The sequence below is a fragment of the Eumetopias jubatus genome, unplaced genomic scaffold (genome assembly GCF_037043125.1).
Source record: "Eumetopias jubatus isolate StellerSeaLion01/CBP00866 unplaced genomic scaffold, mEumJub1_p1.0 scaffold_9, whole genome shotgun sequence".
NCBI classification, from domain to species: Eukaryota; Metazoa; Chordata; class Mammalia; order Carnivora; family Otariidae; genus Eumetopias; species Eumetopias jubatus.
Window position 1 is genome coordinate 39,485,184 of NW_028274815.1, and position 19,841 is coordinate 39,505,024.

At 39.1% G+C, this 19,841-nt stretch overlaps 1 protein-coding gene across 2 annotated transcripts in view; it reads left to right on the forward strand.

The window, feature by feature from the left end:
- RNF103 (ring finger protein 103) overlaps positions 1-6,641 on the forward strand; it is a 113,599-nt gene extending 106,958 nt beyond the window's left edge. For both annotated transcript variants that reach the window (XM_028122332.2, XM_028122331.2), the window contains 3 exons: positions 1,993-2,114; positions 4,778-4,892; positions 6,021-6,641. In XM_028122332.2, the coding sequence (XP_027978133.1) occupies positions 1,993-2,114; positions 4,778-4,892; positions 6,021-6,172 (389 nt within the window). In that variant the 3' untranslated portion in view covers positions 6,173-6,641. The remainder of the gene's footprint in view (positions 1-1,992; positions 2,115-4,777; positions 4,893-6,020) is intronic.
- The last annotated feature ends 13,200 nt before the right edge of the window (positions 6,642-19,841 follow it).

A 19,841-nucleotide genomic window follows, 5' to 3' on the forward strand; every position in this document is an offset into this window, starting at 1 on the left:
CTAATGACATATTGATTATCTTTTCATGTGGGTTTTGGTGGTTGTGTTTTGGTTTGCTTTTTGTTTTTGTTTTTTGGTGAGGTATCTGTTTAGGTCTTTTGCCCATTTTTAATTGGGTTTGTTTTCTTATTGTTGAGTTTTAAGAGTTCTTTGCATACTTTGGATAACAGTCCTTAGATATGTTTTTTGCAGATATTTTCTTCCAGCTTATGGCTTATCTTCTCATTCTCTTGTAGGGGTGACTATTTTTATTATAAAATAATTTTTATCTGCCTCACCTGCTTCTTTCCTTGTGGAATATAGAAAGTACATCTTAATCTAGTTTTTTATTTTTCTCTGTATACATATCTTCTTTGAGTTTCCATTGTAGCACATACATATATTTTTGGCCTTTTAAAAATCCACTTACCCCAATCTTGATCGGTTATCAAATTAAATTTTTTGGAATTAGTTTTATTTCTAAGTTTATTTTTGCTTCCTCTTTTCCCCACTATATTGACTCTTCCCTTTCTTGTTCAACAATTGGAAATTTATACCTCTTTCAAAGTACAACTGTTTTAGTATTTTAACACTTGTCACACCATTTTTTTCTGTCTCCCATCTTTTTGTTTTTACTAATTCAGCTTAAAAAAGTTTATTGAACACGTCACATTCAGGCACACACTCTGGTATAGACTCAGGATCGAAATTAGGATAAAACATGGGCCTGTGTAAACATCAAACATTATAGTTCAAAAAGAACTATATGGAATTAGCTTTATTTTTGCCCTTCTTCTCATCACTTACCTTTTTACAATAATCAATAGTAACTTTAATATTTTAGAACTTTTTTGTACCATTATAATGGCATATATAATTATTTCATACAGATTCTTGGTATTTCTGCTAAAATTATAATAATGTTCATCTTTTTTAAAGATTTTATTTATTTTTTGACAGACAGCAAGAGAGGGGACACAAGCAGGGGGAGTTGGAGAGGGAGAAGCAGGCTTCCCGCAGAGCAGGGAGCCCGATGCGGGGCTCGATCCCAGGATCCCGGGATCATGACCTGAGCTGAAGGCAGACTCTCAATGACTGAGCCATCCAGGTGCCCCAATAATCTTAATAAATAGATCAATATTTGTTTTCCATTCTAATGTTAAGGGAAATGAAGTATTCTCTGCAACTACAAACTTCCTGACTCCTTTGGAAAAATCATAAAATTATGTGTATGTTAGACAGTCATTTCCTGGTCACTCTTGTTTCCTCGCCTCTCGTCTTTAGCTGTGAAAGCTGTTGTTCAATCGCTCAGAACTTTAAGTGTCATGAAGTTCCAGAACAGATTTGGAGGGGTGCTAAATCTGTTTTGACATGTTAAAGATGTGTGTGTGGCCGGGGGGCAGGGCAGAGGGATGATCAGTTGCTATTATCGTGATTTCTTAGCATATATAGTATTGATATGATCAAACAAAAATGTTTCCTTAACAAGGAACAGTAACCACCATACTGCAACACATAGACTCACTGTGTATCTTATCCCGATTTCTCTCATTTTCCTGAGGACCAGTGACAGGTCTCTCACAGAGCAGTCGCCATCCATAAGCTGGTGTATGGGGAGCACTAATTGGGTATCCTAAAGTATTGAATTTTCCACTGTGGCCTGGCAAGGTCTAGAGCTGTTCCTCCCATGTGTGACTTGTCTTGGGTGTCATAGTCATTCCTAGCTGACTTCTTCCTTCAAGATCCAGATGCATGCCTTCAGGCCGCTTTCTAGATCAGCCGGTTTCTGTGCATGCTCAGAGAATGTGTACCTATTGTAGCCAAAGTCACATACAATTTGGAAAAGTCAGTCTCTTGGTCAACTAGCCCAGTAATGTAGTCTGCCAGTTCCTAAATAGCTTTGGGAGTCCACCTATTACTGTTCTCTTTTATAAGAATACCTTATGACTGTTACTCTTTATACCAATTCTGTGTCACATTGTGTTAAACAGTCCTGTTACTTTTCCCTCTCAGCGGTTTTGCGAGTGGCTGGTTCCCTGCAGAAGAGCACAGAAGTGATGAAGGCCATGCAGAGTCTTGTGAAGATCCCAGAAATCCAGGCCACCATGAGGGAACTATCCAAAGAGATGATGAAGGTGACCTGGGGCCACCCCTGCATCCCATTCCTAGCAGTCACTCCCAGCAGATGGCAGGGGGCTAGGGCCAGGGGTGGGCAGGAATGAACGGACCACTGTTGCCAGACATAAATGATTTTGAAGACAGAGGAGCAGCTCTTAACACTGGTTGAAACCGTCTGAGCTGACCAGAGCAGAGGCTGGGTCAGATTGCCAGTGTCCCAGGATCAGGGCCTAGAAAGGTCTTCTGCTGGTAGCCTTCAGACAGGGATAAGGCTCAGGAGAACACTGTTACTGAGCCCCTGCAGCTGTCCTATAGAGTCCTCCTGGTGATCCTGGAGGGAGCTGGATTTTTACCCCATTTTACACAGGAGGAAATCGAGTCTTCAGGTTGCCAGGTAATTAACCTAAGTGACCTTGGCAGTAAGTGACAGATCTGGGGTTGGAACACACATGTCTGACCTTAACTGCCTGAGCTGTGTTAGAGGTGGTGATAGTAAGTTCCTCAGACAGGTGTGTTTCTCACTTTGGACTTGTGACCTGAGAGCCAACATTGTACACCTCAGATTCTTATATATTAGCTTATGTATAGGAATTGCCTTTCTTCTTCCTGGGGAATTTCATTTATGAACTTGAATTCTGTGTGGGGCTTTAGGGCGTGGGAGAGAGGAACGGGAGAAAATTGATGGAACAACAACATATAATGCCCAGAACCCAGGTCTTTGGCACGAGAAGTGTTTGGGCAGTAGTAGGGAGGAAATGGGGTCAGGAGTGTGTGTCCTTTAAAAGTGGTGTGTGGATCTTTTTTCCCAAGTTGTGATGACTGTCCATGTAGAACTGGATAAAAAGGTAATTCTTAGAATGACCTTAGGCCTGCTCATTCTAACTTATGTAGCCACCAGAATCTGAGGGGAAGACCTTTTTAGAATCTGGGGTCTTTTCCACAATGGTTTCTGAATGCTGAAAGGAATATAGATTGGGAGGAAGACTTGCATGTAATACATAATATTTACTGAACTCATTCCAGGATACATCCCCAAGTACAAACTGAAGCCTCTGGTAGGGGCCCAGCTCCTTGAGGGCAGGGACATGATGTTAGTCCTTCCGTTTGTTCCCAGACCCTGGCCTGTTGTGTGGCACAGAGCAGGCATTTGATGAATGGTTGCTGAGTGAATAAGTGAATAAATGAGTGAATGACTTCTACCTCCAGGATGTGGAAGGCTATTACAGTCAGGATTCCAGTAGGCTCTTTTAGCCAGTTACAGAGCATGTCCTGAACCTCCTCTACGGTAGCCTCCAACAGTAAGATGACATCCATTCATTCAGGTCAGAAGGCTCCACCTGCGTGAATTGAATTTGTTTCTTTGTAAATTTAGGTTGGGAGGAAAGGATCTGAGAGTGGGTAGAATATGGTTATTAGTCTGATTCATGTCATTAAGACATGAAAAGCAGGCAGGAGAGAGGGCTTGCTTTACATCTGATGCCATCAGCATGGCCGTGCCTTGCTAAGTGCCCTGCTAAGTGTGGGGGAGCCAGGGCCAGAGCTGCCACAAGTGCCCCTCTGCTCCTTGAACTCCTGGATTAAGGTACGAAGCAAGGGACTCAGCTCTTGCAAGTGGCAAAGCAATTAGGATTTTTCTCTTCTGGCAGCTTCTCAGAAGCCTGAACCCATACTTTCCTTCTGCCTCTCAGTCCTTTCCCATCTCTTCTACCCAGGGATACTAGGGGCCTCTTTCTGTCACTGGAGGGTGCTGTTAGGAACTTTTGCTTCAAAACCAAACAAAAAACAGTCAGTAGGGTCTTACTTGGGAAGACTGTGGGTCCGGCTTGTGTTGGGCAGTGTTGGAGAACGATTTTCTTGTGCCCCATGTTGAGGACAAAGGAGGCTGAGTGGCTGGCTTCAAGCCAGGCACGGGGCTTCCAGTAGAGTCTGGGCGTTACCTTGTTGGGTCCAGAAACCTTCTTATCAGCTCTCTCAGGAATGGAGGATCCGTCTTTGGTGAATTGTTTGATCCTTGCCAGAACCCCTTGGACTGGCCCTGTACCAGCAGGTGTAACCTGGACACGCTAAGTACTCTTCAGGCCTTTTCAGGGTTCCATAGAACCCCATCTGCTTTTAGTACTTGTTATCATAGTATCTACGAAGACTCCACTCCATTTTCTTTTTTTTAAGATTTTATTTATTTATTTGACAGAGAGAGATTGAGAGCACAAGCAGGAGGAGGGGCTGTGGGAGAGGGAGAAGCAGGCTCCCTGCTAAGCAGAGAGCCCGATGCAGGGCTCAGTCTCAGGACCCTGGGATCATGACCTGAGCCGAAGGCAGACGCTTAACCGACTGAGCCACCCAGGCGCCCCAGGACACATGCTTCCTGGGAGAGCTCAGAGCACGCTCGTTTTCAGTAGGTTGTTTCCCAAGTGCTGTCATTACAATCTGGGTTACTATGTGAGGCTCTGCTGAGAGGGGGCCCCCACCAGCCCTGGTGCTGAATATGGAAAACAATTTCCCTGTGGCCTTTGCCTTTCTTCAGAGAGGAGAGACAGCATCAGTGTTTCTAGTGGCCATCTGTCTAGGTATTAGCCCTCAGAAGGGTGGTTTGGACTTGGAGACACTAGAGCTTGGGTGGAACTGGACCCACAGAGGAGTCTCTGGGGAACAGATTTGATGTGATTTGTTCTGTCTTTAGGCTGGCATCATAGAGGAAATGTTAGAGGACACTTTTGAAAGCATGGATGATCAGGAAGAAATGGAGGAAGCCGCAGAAATGGAAATTGACAAAATTCTGTTTGAAATCACAGCAGGTATGGCCCTGAGATTCTTCCTCTTTCTCCCCTCCCTTTGTGGTCATTCTTCTTGCAGTCACTAAGTTATCTGGTAGCTTTTTCTTTAGGACTCTCTTACTTCTACATTTTTTAGACTATAAAGTTAGTTCTTGAAAAATAAACACAATATCCATAACATCTTTTTAAAAACTCCTAGAGTTTTCAAAATGGTAAGAGAAGCACTGCTCTCACAACACTGCCGTTGGGAGCTTACATTGGTATAGACTTTCTTGAAAGCAGTTTGGCGATAGCTGTCAAAAGCCCTGGACCTAATAGATTGATTTCTGGGAGTTTATTCTGTAATTGAGGATGTGATGAAAGATTTAATTCAAGGATGTCTGTAGTAGCATTATTTATCATATTGAAAAGTTTGAAACAAACTAAATGCTTAATGATAGAGTATTGGTTGTATTGTGTTATATCTGTTTTAATGGAATACTTTATAGCTGTGGTAATGTGGAAATACATTCACTGACATGGAAAGATGTCCACAATATAATGTGTGAGAAAAGCCTCGTTACTGCAGTCCATACTTTTGTGTAAAAACCAGGCCTATAGAAAAAGTCTGGAAAGGGAACAAACAAAAAATAATAGTTATCTCTGAAAATTGATGAGGTTTTAAACTTTATTTTTACTTCTGGATATTGGGTCTTAGGCTTAATAAAAAAAATAGTGACATTTAGTTTTTATCTGTTTGTTTTAAAATTGTTTGTTTTAAAACTATTGGGAGAAAGACTAGTTGCTCCAGGAAAACATTTTGTGAAGGTTTAGAAACAATTTAGTTTGACTGAGAGACATTTAACATCTTCATCTTAACACTTAACATCTTGAAAATGAAGTATTCAGTAGTGTTTAGGAATTTAGACTAAATAAGAGTGTCAGAACCAAAATTCTAAAAACCAGAATCCTCAGTTATTGTAACCTTGGTCTCATGACAAGCTGGTGTTTGCATATTTGTCATAGTGAGCAAAACCTCATGCAAACAGCTCGTTTTATTGCCCCTTTTCTGTTTCTTGTTGGACTCTTCCAGGCACGAAAAGCAGAGAAGGATGAGGGACCACTTCTTTAAAATGATACGTGGCTAATTTATTTGCTGTTTCTTTTCAGGGGCCTTGGGCAAAGCACCTAGTAAAGTGACTGACGCCCTTCCAGAGCCTGAACCTCCAGGAGCGATGGCGGCATCCGAGGAGGAGGAGGAGGAGGAGGAGGAGGAGGCCCTGGAGGCCATGCAGTCCCGTCTGGCCACACTCCGCAGCTAGGGGCCGCCCCGCTGGGCCCTCGGGCTCTTTTCCGGCCCACCTGCCAGGAGCGGGTACACTCCTCTGAAGCAGCACCATTTTATGTACCTCTTGCACTACACCTCTAAATGAGGCACTGCATTCTGAGAAGGTTCTCTGCTCCTATCTTTTCACTCTTTGCAGAGGTTTTGGGATCTCAACAGGATTGTCCTTGAGAGTGGGGTTATAAATGCATCATTTTCAGGGGTATAAATAGAAGTATCTTTTGGGGGGGAGGGCAAAGGAATCTGTCTTCTCACAATGCATCATTTTCAGGAATATAAACAGAAGTATCTTTTGGAGGAAAAGGCAAAGGAATCTGTCTTCTCCTGAAGCACTTCTGAGGATAGAGTTGACTGCCTGAATGTTGAGGACTCTGCCTTTTTTTGTCCCTAAAACACTATTATATAAAATGGATTTTAATAAATTTCTGCTTTAACACTGGGTCTCATTGTAGATTGTCATGTGCAGTGAATTTTCAAAACAAGACTGTTTTGCAGTCTCAAATTACATGTTGACCTTGGAAGGGGAGGAAGTGCAACAGCCAGGTGTATGGGCCGCGGAAGCTCAGCACAAGAGGCTTCCGCTCTGAGGACACTGTTCTGCAGCCTTCCCAGATGCGGTGTGGGAGCCACACTTCTGCTTTCTGTCATCTGTTTACAACCAAAAGGATCCTCGAGAATTGTGACTCCTTGTCCTGTTGTCTGGATGGCTGTATTATGTCCTAACAGGTGTGTGCATGTAGTTTTCCTCACTCTCCTTCCCAATGCAAGCTGGCCCCAGAGCAGACCGCTGTGAGATTAGCTTCTGCTGCTGCTGCTGCTGCTGTTGTTCACCTCATTCGGGTAAATACCAAGGAGCACAGTTGCTGGATCACTGGTAAGTGACCTGATTGCTTCTGCTGCTGCTGCTGCTGCTGTTGTTCACCTCATTCGGGTAAATACCAAGGAGCACAGTTGCTGGATCACTGGTAAGACTATGTCTGCTTTTGTAAGGAACTGCCAAACTGTCTTCCAAAGTGGCTGTGCCATTTTGCTTTCCCACCAGCCATGACTGAGAGTTCCTAATTCTCCACATCCTCGCGAGTAGTTGATGTTATCAGTGTTTTGGATTTTGACCATTCTAACAGGTATGTAGTAGTAGCTCACTGTTGTTTTAATTTGCAATTCCCTAGTGATTTATGATGCTTAACATTTTTTCATGTGCTTTTTTTGTCATCTCTGTATCTTTTTTGGTGAGGTGTTTAGGTCTTTTGCCCATTTTTAATTGGATGGTTCATTTTCTTATTGTTGAGTTTGAAGAGCTCTTTGCATAGTTTGGTAATAGTTCTTTCTCAGATGTGTCTTTTATGAAGATTTTTCTCCCAGTTGTGGCTTGTCTTCTCACTCCTTCACATTATCTTTCACAGAGCAGTTTTCAAATTAAATGAAGTCCAGCATCCCAGTGATTTCTTTCATGATCATGCCTTTGGTGTTAGATCTTAAGTCATGGTCATACCCATGGTCATCTAGATTTTCTCCTGTGTTAATCTCCTAAGAATTTTGTGTTTTACATTTAGGTTTTGATCCATTTTGATTTAATTCTATAAAGTGCTTAAGGTCTGTGTCTGGATTATTATTATTATTTTTTTTTTTTTGCATGTTCCAGCACGATTTGCTGAAAAGACCATCTTTGTTGCATTATATTGTCCTTACTCCTTTTTTAAAGATCAGTTGACTGTATTTATGTGGGCCTGTTTCAAGCTGTCAGTTCCGTTCCATTGATGTGTTTGCCTCTTTTTTCACCAATACCACACTGTCTTAATTGCTGTACCTTTATAGTAAGTCTTGAAGTCAGAGAGCATCAGTCCTTCAACTTTGTTCTTCAATACTGTGTTGGCTATTTTGGGTCTTTTGCCTATCCATATAAATTTTAGAATTCATTTGTCAATATCCACAAACTAATTTGCTGTGATTTTGATTGGGATTGCTTTGAATCTATAAATCAACTTGAGACAAACTGACATAGATAGGATATAGTTTCATGATTGCATTTATCTGGCTCGTTTATTCACAGGATGCTCATAATCACTGAGCATTTTTGTCTTATGTGGATAATCAAAATTTCAGGTGGATGGATGGACAGAATATTTACAACCACTCTTCCAGCCATTCACATAAAATGATCTAAATGTAGGGTTGGTTTGTTTTCATTGTTTGGCGAGGTCCTCTTTTCTCCATTCCTGCTTTCAGGTTAAGGAAAGAGCATTGTTGGCTTATTATCATGTCCTGTAGTCCATTTTCCCTCAGTATTCTTTTGGGCATCATTGGAAACAAGGAGAGTTAGATACTGTCCTGGCCCTGGAAGGTCCACAATCTAGGAAGGGAAATAATGGTGTAAATACCTGCAGTAAAAGTTCTCCTCTATCCTCAGCCTCTCAACTTAGGTCCAGCACTAGCAGCACCAGCTACCACTCTCTCCACCTTAACTACACACTGAATCTACTTGGTGCCCTAAAAAAAATAATCCATGTCAACAGTACTCGAAATAACATCCCACACCACCAATCCATTTGTTTTTTTTTTTTGTTTGGAAATAAATATAGCTTACTCTAAAAATAACTATCCAGCTTGTGATGATCACTCACCATTTCCCTCTAGACAGGTTGTGACCTCCCTTTCCCCATCCCTCCCCACTCTCCCCATGTTGTCCATCATGCCTTGCTGAAGCACTTACCACTTGTACTGCTCACATGACCTTAGGCCTCCTGGTCATATATTTCCGTGTCTGTCTCAGAACTTCTGGAGAGGAGGGGTTATGACCCATATTTATTCCTAAATAGTACTAACCATGCCTGCCCTCTGGACCTCTTCCTGCCACCCAACTCCCAGCTGAAGAACTAGGACCACTTTTCTTGTCCTACTGTAGTGACACATTCTTCAAATGCTAATTGTCAATAGGAAAGGCTCTTACATGAAATGGGAAATTTTTGGTTCAAATAAACATAAAGCAGGTTTCTTTACAACTTTTCAGAGCCTTTCATATGCTTTTCCCAAATTTACTCAACCAAAACAGTTTTCTTTTGAGATGCCAGAAACAGCATTTCCTTAGCCACTGAAACCTCTTCAGAAATGCAAATCTAAACCACAGTAGGGAAATACCTTTTTTTAAGCTAATGAATTTCTCTTCTACATGTAATTAATTAGTTTTAAAAAATATGGAGTGACATCAGCAAAATGGTGGAGTAGACAGCTCCATACACCCATACCTCCAGAGAAACATTTTAAAAAGTACCAGAAACTGGGGCGCCTGGGTGGCTCAGTCGTTGGGCGTCTGCCTTCAGCTCAGGTCATGATCCCAGGGTTCTGGGATCGAGCCCCGCATCGGGTTCCCTGCTCGGCGGGAAGCCTGCTTCTCCCTCTCCCACTCCCCCTGCTTGTGTTCCCTCTCTCGATGTGTGTCTCTCTGTCAAATAAAATCTTAAAAATAAATAAATAAATAAAAAGGAAACCACATAGAAATTCTGGACCTGAAGAGTACAATAACTAAGGTGCAAAAATACACCAGAGGGATTCAACAGATTTGAGTAGGCAGAAGAAAGAATTGGTGAACTTGAAGATAGAACAGTTGAAATCCAGTTTGAGGAGGAGAAAGAAAAGCGAACAGCCTAAAGGACCTGTGAGACCATCATACGCATTATGGGAGTTCTAGGAGAAGAGAGAAAGAAACGATATTTAAAGGAATAATGGTTAAAACCTTCCATATCTAAAATATATGAATCTACACATCCAAGAATCTCAACAAATTCCAAACAATAAAATTAAGGGATCCACACTGAGACACATAGTCAAGTTGTTTAACAGTAGAGAGAATGAATAATGAAAGCAGCAGAAGAGAAAACCAACTCCTCATGTGCTAGGGGAGCCTCAGTAAGATTAATTTCTCATCAGAAACCATGGATGTCAGAGGCAATGAGATGACCTGTTTAAGGTTCTGAAAGAAAAAAACTGTAAATGAAGAATTCTATATCCAGCAAAATTATCCTTCCAGAATGGAGGAGAAATTAAGGTATTCCCTGATAACAGGAGTCCTTCAGGCTGCAATGAAAAGACAATAGACAATAACTTAAAGCCATGTGAATAAAGAACACCAGTAAAGGCAACTTCACTGAAAAAGCCAGCTTTATACTTTTGGTTTGTAACTTTTCTTTTTTCGTAGGAGTTAAAGGCAAATACATATAAAATAATTATAAATCCATGTTAATGAGCACACAATGGATAGAGATGTAAGCTGTGACAATAACAATAGAGAGGGACAGAGATATAGAAGTGGAGTTTTGGGATACTATTGAAATGTAACTGGCATTATTCAAACTAAGATTGTTGTAAGATGTTAATTGTAATCACAAAACTAACTACTAAGACTATACCTAATACAGAACAAGGGAATAAAAATGGCACAGTACAAAGTTTCAGATAAGTATGAAAAAAAGGAATTGAATTACATACACAGAAAACAGCTAAACAGGAGATGTCCTTTATGAGTAATTAAATATAAATGGATGAAACTCCCCAACTAAAAGGCAGAGTTTGGGAGAACAGATAAAAAACATCCACATGCTGACTCAAAAGACTGAAAGTAAAAAATGGAGGGGGTGCCGCCAGGGAAGATGTTGCAGTAGGAGGACGCTCAGCCCACACTGTCCCACATTTACAACTATACTACCACTCATATCCAAGTCAGTAAACCAGAGTGTGATTTGAAGACTGGCAGAATAAACTCCATAACTAAAGGTAGAGAAGCAGCCCCATCAGAAAGGTTAGGAAGGGCAGAAAATGGTGGTTGGGAGCTGCCCACAGCAGGGAGGGAGCTGCAGTCACAGAGAGGAGAAAACACCAGGGAGCCCACACAGGGAAAAGGAATCCCCATAATGACTGGCCTTGGAAGCCAGAGAGGGGGGCGCCTGGGTGGCTCAGTTGGTTAAGCGACTGCCTTCGGCTCAGGTCATGATCCCGGAGTCCCGGGATCGAGTCCCACATCGGGCTCTCTGCTCAGCAGGGAGTCTGCTTCTTCCTCTGAGCCTACCCCCTCTTGGGCTCACTCTCTCTCACTCTGATCTCTCAAATAAATAAATAAAATCTTTAAAAAAAAAACAAAAAAACCAGAGGGGCTGAATTCCATGAGTTGGTATAACCAGTGTGACTTGGAGCCTGGAACTTTAAAAGTCAGCCAACTCAGCCCTGGGCAAGCTGGGAGAGTGAATGACAGCTGGGGGTCCCAGCCCAGTGAAAGAGACAAAAGCCCAACAAGAGGCAATGTAGAAGTGACAGCTTGCACAATGGGAGTGAGATCTTTTATACTGATTTCAGAGTGTGTTCTATCAGACAAAACACGTGTAGACAAAGAAGGACACTACATAATAAAGGGGACAATCCATCAAGATGTGACAATTGTAAATACATATATGCACCCAACATGGGAGCACCCAAATACATAAAACAGTTAATAACAAACGAACTAATCAATAGTAATACAATAATAGTAGGGGACTTTAACACCCCACTTACATCAACGGATAGATCATCCAAACAAAAAGGAAACTGGCTCTGAATGACACATTGGACCAGATGGATCTAACACATATTCTGAACATTCCACCCTAAAAAAGAATACACACACGTTCTTTTCAAGTGCACACAGAACATTCTCCAGAACAGATCACCTATTAGGCCACAAAACAAGCCTCAACAAATTGAAAAAGATCGAAGTCATACCATGCATCTTTTCTGATCACAATGCTATGAAATTAGAAATCTACCACAAAAAAGAATCCGGAAAGACCACAAATACATGAAGGTTAAATAACATGCTATTAAACAATGAATGGATCAATCAAGAAATCAAAAAGTACATGGAAACAAAAATGAAGACACAACGGTCCAAAATCTTTGGGATACAGCAAAAGTGGTTCTAAGAGGGAAGTTTATATAGCAATATAGGCCTACCTGAAAAAGCAGGAAAAAGCTCAAATAACCTAACCTGACACCTAAAGGACCTAGAAAAAGAGCAAACAACACCCAAAACCAGCAGAAATAAGGGAATAATAAAGATTAGAGCAGACATAAATGATATAGAAACAACAAAAATACCAAAAAACAAAAGAAAACCCCACAATAGATCAATAAAACCAGGAGCTGGTTCTTTGAAAAAAATCAACAAAATGATAAACCTCTAGCCAGACTCACTGAGAGAGAGAGGACTCAAATGAGCAAAACCAATGAAAGAGGAGAAATAACCACCACTACAGAAATACAAACAATATGAAGAACTATACGCCAACAAATTAGACAACTTTGAAGAAATGGACAAATTCCTACAAACCTGTAACTTCCCAAAACTGAAACAGGAAGAAAGAAAATTTAAACAGACTGATTACCAGCAATGAAATTGAATCAGTAATCAAAAAAACTCCCAACAAACAAAAGGCCAGGACCAGCAGCTTCACAGGTGAATTCTACCAAACATTTAAAGAAGAATTAATACCTATTCTACTCAAACTATTCCAGAAAATAGAAGAAGGAAAACTTCCAAATTCATTCAGAGGCAAGTATCACCCCGACACCAAAAACAGATAAAGACACCACAAAAAAGGAGAACTACAGGCCAATATCCCTGATGAACGTGGATGCAAAAATTCTCAATAAAATATGAGCAAACCAAATACAACAGTACATTAAAAAAAATGTCACCACGATCAAGTGGGATTTATTCCCAGGATGCAAAGGTGGTTCAATATTTGCAAATCAGTGTGATACATCACATCACTAAGAGGATAAAAAACCATATGACCGTCTCAGTAAATGCAGGAAAATGCATTTGTCAAAGTAAAACATCCATTCATGATAAAAGCCCTCAACTAAAGTAGGTTTAGAGGGAACACACCTCAACATATAAAGGCCATATATGAATAGCCCACATCAAACATCATACTCAAATGGGGGAAAACAGCTTTCACCCTAAAGTCCAGAACAAGACAAGGATGTCCACTCTCCACTTTTACTCAACATAGTGCTAGAAGTCCTAGCCACAGCAATTAGACAACAAAAAGAAATAAAAGGCATCCAAATTGGTAAGGAAGAAGTAAAAACTTTCACTATTTGCAGATGACATACTATGTATTGAAAACCCTAAAAATTCCACACAATAGAACTGATAAATGAATTCAGTAATGTCACAGGATACAATCAACATACAGAAATCTGTTGCATTTCTACACACTAACAATGAAGTAGCCAAAAGAGAAATTAAGAAAACGAGCCCATTTACAATTGCACCAAAAATAGTAAGATACCTAGGAGTAAACCTAACCAAAGAAGTAAAAGACCTGTACTCTGAAAACTATAAAACATTGATGAAAGAAATTAAATGACACAAAGAAATGGAAAGATATTCCATGCTCATGGACTGGAAGAACAAATATTGTTAAAATATCTATACTACCAGAAGCAATCTACAGATTTAATGCAATCCCTATCAAAATACCAACAGCATTTTTCACAGATCTAGAAGAACTAGGAAAAAAATCCTAAAATTTATATGGAACAACAAAAGACCCCAAAAAGCCAAAGCAATTTTGAAAAAGAAAAGCAGGAGTGCCTGAGTGGCTCAGTCATTTAAATGTCTGCCTTTGGCTCAGGTTGTGATCCCAGGGTCCTGGGATCGAGCCCCGCATTGGGCTCCCTGCTCAGCAAGAAGCCTGCTTCTCCCTCTCCCACTCCTCTGCTTGTGTTCCCTCTCTCGCTTTCTCTCTCTGTGTCAAATAAATTAAAATCTTTAAAAAAGAAAAAGCAAAGCTGGAGGTATCACAATTCCAGACCTCAAGTTATATTACAGAGCTGTAGTAATCAAAACAGTATGGTCCCGACACAAAAACACACACATAGATCAATGGAACTGAACAGAAAACCCAGAAATAAACCCACAATTATATGGTCAATTAATCTTTGACAAAGCAGGAAAGAATATCCAGCGGGAAAAAGACAGTCTCTCCAACAAATGGTGTTGGGGAAACTGGACACCTACATGCAAAACAATGAAACTGGACCACTTTCTTTCACCATACATAAAAATAAACTCAAAATGGGTTTAAAGAAGTAATGTGAAACCATAAAAATCCTAGAAGAGAGTACAGGCAGTAATTTCTCTGACGTTGGACATAGCAACATTTTTCTAGATATATCTCCTGAGGCAAGGGAAATAAAAGCAAAAAATAAACTATTGGGATTACATAAAAATAAAAAGCTTCTGCACATAAAGCTTCTGCTTTATGAAGGAAACAATCAACAAAACTAAAAGGCAACCTACTGAATGGGAGAAGATATTTGCAAATGACATATCAGACATATCAGATACTTAGCATCCAAAGTATGTATGTATGTATGTATTTATTTTTAAAGATTTTATTTATTCACTTAGAGCACAAACGGGGAGCAGCAGGCAGAAGGAGAGGGAGAAGCAGGCTTCCTGCCAAGCAGGGAGCCCGATGCAGGGCTTGATCCCAGGACCCTGGGATCACGACCTGAGCCGAAGGCAGACGCTGAACCAACTGAACCATCCAGGCAACCTAGTATCCAAAGTATTTAAAGAGCTTATATAACTCAACACCTACAAAACAAATAATCCAATTAAAAAATGGGATGACATGAACAGACATTTCTCCAAAGAAGGTATCCAGATGATGGTCAACAGACACATGAAAAGATGCTCATCATTCAGGGAAATGCAAATCAAAACTACGAGATATCACTCACACCTGTCAGAATGCCTAAAATCAAAAACACGAGAAACAAGTGTTGGTCAGGATGTGGAGAAAAAGAAACCATCTTGCACTGTTGGAAATGCAAACTGGTGCAGCCACTGTAAAACAGAATGGAGGTTCCTCAAAAAGTTAAAAATAGTTATGATCCAGTAATTGCACCACTGGGTATTTATCCAAAAAATACAAAAACGCTAATTTAAAAAGATACATGCACCCCTGTGATTATAGCAGCGTTATTTACAATATCAAATAACGGAAGCAGTCCAAGTGTTCCTCAATAAGATGAATGGATAAAGAATATGTGCCACACACACACACACACACACACACACAATGGAATATTATTCAGCCATAATAAAGAATAAAATCTTGCCATTTGCAATGACACGGATGGAGTTAGAGGGTATAATGCTAAGCAAAATAAGTCAGTGAGAGAAGACAAATACCATATGATTTCACTCATATATGGAATCTACGAAACAAAATGAACAAAGGGGAAAAAAAAGAGACAAACCAAGAAATAGACTCTTAGCTATCGAGAACTGATGGTTACCAGGATGGGTAAAATAGGTGATGGGGATTAAGAAGTACACTTATGATGAGCACTGGGTGATGGATGGAATTGCTGGGTCACTATATTGTAAACTTGAAATGAATATAGCATTGTATGTTAACTATAGTAGAATAAAAGAAAAAAAACTCAGTGTTGTGTTGAACAGTACAAATGTTAAAAAAAGGCAAAAAATGGAAAAAAGATAATCCAAATGAGTAGTACTCAAATGTGATACACTATGGGGTACCTATATTATTATCAGACTGAAATAAATTTTAATTTGGGGTGCCTGGCTGGCTCAACTAGTAGAGCATGTGACTCTTGATCTTGGGGTTGTGAGAGTTCAAGCCCCATGTTGGGTATAGAGCTTATATTAAAAAAATAATAAAACCAAGTCATTAAAAGGATGAAAAATGAATATATAATAACGGTGTCATGAAAACTTGACAGCCATAGGCAAACAAATCAGACTGGACCACCATACACAAAAATTAACTCAAAATGGATTAAAGATTTGAACATAAGACCAGAAGCCACAAAATGTTTAGAAGAGAACATAGGTGGTAAGCCACTTGGCGTAGGTCTTGGCAAGGATTTTTTTTTTTGAATCTGACATCACAAGTAAAAGGAACAAAACAAAAATAAATAAAACAAGTGATGAGGGACTTTAAAAAAAACCTTGCTATTGATTTCACTCAGCACACTTAGTATATGAACTAGTATCTTAGTATCTGAACTAGGTTACTCCTCTTGCATCTTCCACACACAGCAAACTTGTTAAGTGATCAAACTTAGTTTTCCCTTTAGAGAAAAAAGTAAAATAAAATAATTTCCCAGCCTCAGGTCCTAGAGAAAGAAAATTGTTTAACCAGACACTGAAAATCAAGATGATAAGTTGGGAAACTGCAAGTCTAGGGGCGCCTGGGTGGCTCAGTCATTAAGCGCCTGCTTTCGGCTCGGGTCATGATCCCGGGGTCCTGCGATCGAGCCCTGCATCGGGCTCCCTGCTCAGCGGGAGGTCTGCTTCTCCCTCTCCCACTCCCCCTGCTTGTGTTCCCTCTCTCTGTGTCAAAAAATAAATTTAAAAAATTAAAAAAAATAAAGGAAACTGCAAGTCTGGGAGGAAAAAAAAACAAAAACAAACCGTGGGATTACAAAGTTAAGTGCAAAATGGAGTCCAGAGTTAATCCTCCAGGGAAACAGCCTTTCTAATTGTCTGAAATAGGTAAGAAAGTGTGTCACAAAAATACAAGGGAAAAAGCAAAGGGAGAGCTGTTTGGATTAATTTGAATATAAGAGCATGAGCAGGGAAGCAAAAAAGGATCACGAGACAAGGAATGCCTGCTCTGAAGTACTTTTATGCAACTCAGAACTGGAAGTCCTGGCAAGAGCAAATAGGTAAGAAAAAGAAAGTGAAGGTACCAAGACTGCAAAGGAAGATGTAAAATTATCTTTGCTCATAGGATCTTATATGTAGAAAACTCTAAGTATTCTACACACACACACACACACACACACACACACACACACACACAGAGTCAGAACTGATAAATTCAGCACAGTTGCAGGATACAAAATCATGCAAAAATTGGTAGAAAGAAAAATCAGTTGCATTTCTATATATTATCAAGGAATGATCCAAAAAGAAAATTACAAAAACAATTCCACTTTTAATAACATCAAACAGAATAAAATACGTAGGAATAAAATTAACCAAGGAAGCATAAGACTTGTACACTGAAAACTAGAAAACAGTGCTGAAAAAAATTAAAGACACCACTAGGTAATCACTTAGGAATATGTAAACAGATCAACACCTCACACATCTTGAACTTACACAATATATTATGTCTCAAAAAGCTGGGAGGGAAAAGAAGACACCAACAAATTGAAAGACATCTCATGTTGATGACTGCAAGGCTTAACATTGTTAATACTACTCAAACCAATATATGTAGTTTCAGTGTAATCGCTTTCAAAAGACGGGTTTTATTTTTTAGAGATGGAAAGACCTAACTCAACATTCATCTGGAATTTAAAGGGACCCTGAATTAAAAAAAAAAAAAAAAATCTTAAAGAACAACAGAGTTAGAGGATTTATGGTTCTTGATTTTAATACTTACTACAAAGCTACAAGAATCAAAACAGTGCACCACTGGCATAAGGATATATAGTCTAGTAGAATATACTGGAAGCTTAGTAGTAAACCCTCACATCTATGGTCAACTGTTTTCTGAATGGGATGTCAACACCATTCAATGGGGAAAGAACAATCTCTTCAACAAATGGTGCTAGAAAACTGAAATATCCATATTCATGAGAATGAACTTTGAACTTTACTCAAAATAAACCAAACCTAAATTAAGAGTTAAACTATAAAATTCCTAGAAGAAAATGTCAGAGCAAATCTTATGACCCTGAATTTGGCTATGTTTTCCTAAATATGACACCAAAAGCACAGCCAAAATAGTAAGAAATAGGTAAGTCAGACCTATTCTTCTGTTTGCATCAAAGGACACTAGCAAGAGAATGAAAAGACAACCCACAGAATGGGAGAAAATATATGCAAATGGCATGTCTTAACTGTTAATGGTTTAATATCCAGAATACATAAAGAACTCATAACCACAAAAAGACAACCCAGTTAAAAAACGGGCAACGGACCTAAGTAGACATTTCTCCAAAGAAGATATTCAAGTGGCCAATATGCACACAAAAATATACTCAACATCATTAGGGAGGAGCAAATCAAACAATGAGAGGACATTTTACACCTATGAAGATGGCTACACTTTGAGAAAATGGAAAATAGCACATGTTGGTGATAAAAAAAAAAATGAACCACCATGTACTGCTGGTGGGAATGTAAAATGGTACTGCCACTGTGGAAAACAGTTTGGTTGGTACCTCAATAAGGTGAGTATATAATTACCATTTCACTCAGAAATTCCACTCTCAGGTTATAGTCTCCAAAGGATTGAGAACACGGACTCAGATACTTGTGCATAAGTGTTCATAGCAGCATTATTCACAACAGCCAAAAGGTGGAAACAACTGTTATGCAATGGATTATTCAGCTACACAAAAGTATGAAGTTTGGAAATATGTTACAATATGGATGCATCTTGAAAGCATTATGCTGAAGTAAAATAAGCTACACACAAAAGCACAGATATTATATGGTTCCATTTATAAGAAATATCCAAAACATACAAATTCATAGATAAAAACTGATTAGAGGTTACCAAGGGCTGCAGGTAAGGGAGAAAAGAGTTATTGCTTAATCAGTACAGAGATTCTGTTTGGGGTGATGAAATATTTTGGAAATAGAAAATGGTGCTGGTTACAGAGATCTGTGAATGCCACTCAATTGTACAACTAAATATAAATCTATGTTGAATTTTACTAAAATTTTTTTTGTATATTTGAGATGATCACATGGATTTTTGCCTTCTGTTAAATGTGGTAAATTAATATCTAAATATTCTAATGTTAAACTAGACTTTTATTCCTTAATCTTTTTTTTTTTTTGGTAATGACACCATTTTTTATACATGCTAGATTTGAACTTGCCAATAATTTATCTAGGATTTTTTTCCAGTATGTTTATAAGTAATATTGGCCTGTAATTTGCTTTTCTTTTACCACTCTTGTCAGATTTTGGTATCAAGTATACTAGCCTTATAAAATCCACTAAGTAGTGTTCTCCATTTTCTATCCTCTAGGCTATTTTGCATAAAATAAGGATCGTTTTCTAAGCTTGGTACAAACTCACTTGTAAAACTCTCTGTGCCTGCTGCCTTTTGGGCATATGGATGGTGCAAAATTTTTAATTAACAATTCTGCTATTCTAATACTATTTATCCAGATTTTCAGAGTCAATTTTGGTAATTTTTCTAGAATACTATTTAATTTGTTTTAAATTAAAATATTAACAATAATTCACTTAAGATTTTTAAAACCTCTACATTTGTAGTTATATTTTCATTTTCATTCTTAATATTGTTCACTTGTACTTTTTCATCAGTCTTGCCAGAAGTTTGTCCATTTTACTAATTTTTCTCAAATTCAGCTTCAATTTTGTCGTTCATTCTATTTCTTAACCTCTGCTTGTATTAACCTCTTCCTTTTGTGTACTGTGAGACTGCCTTATTTTTCTAGTTTATTGAGTTAAATGTTTAACTCTTTTTTACTGTCCTTTTTGTTTTCTAGTAAGTGCTTTTAAAGTGACATATTTTCCTTCTGTGTAATTATTCAGCTGCATTCTACAAGCATCTTACCCTATATACACACTAACAAGT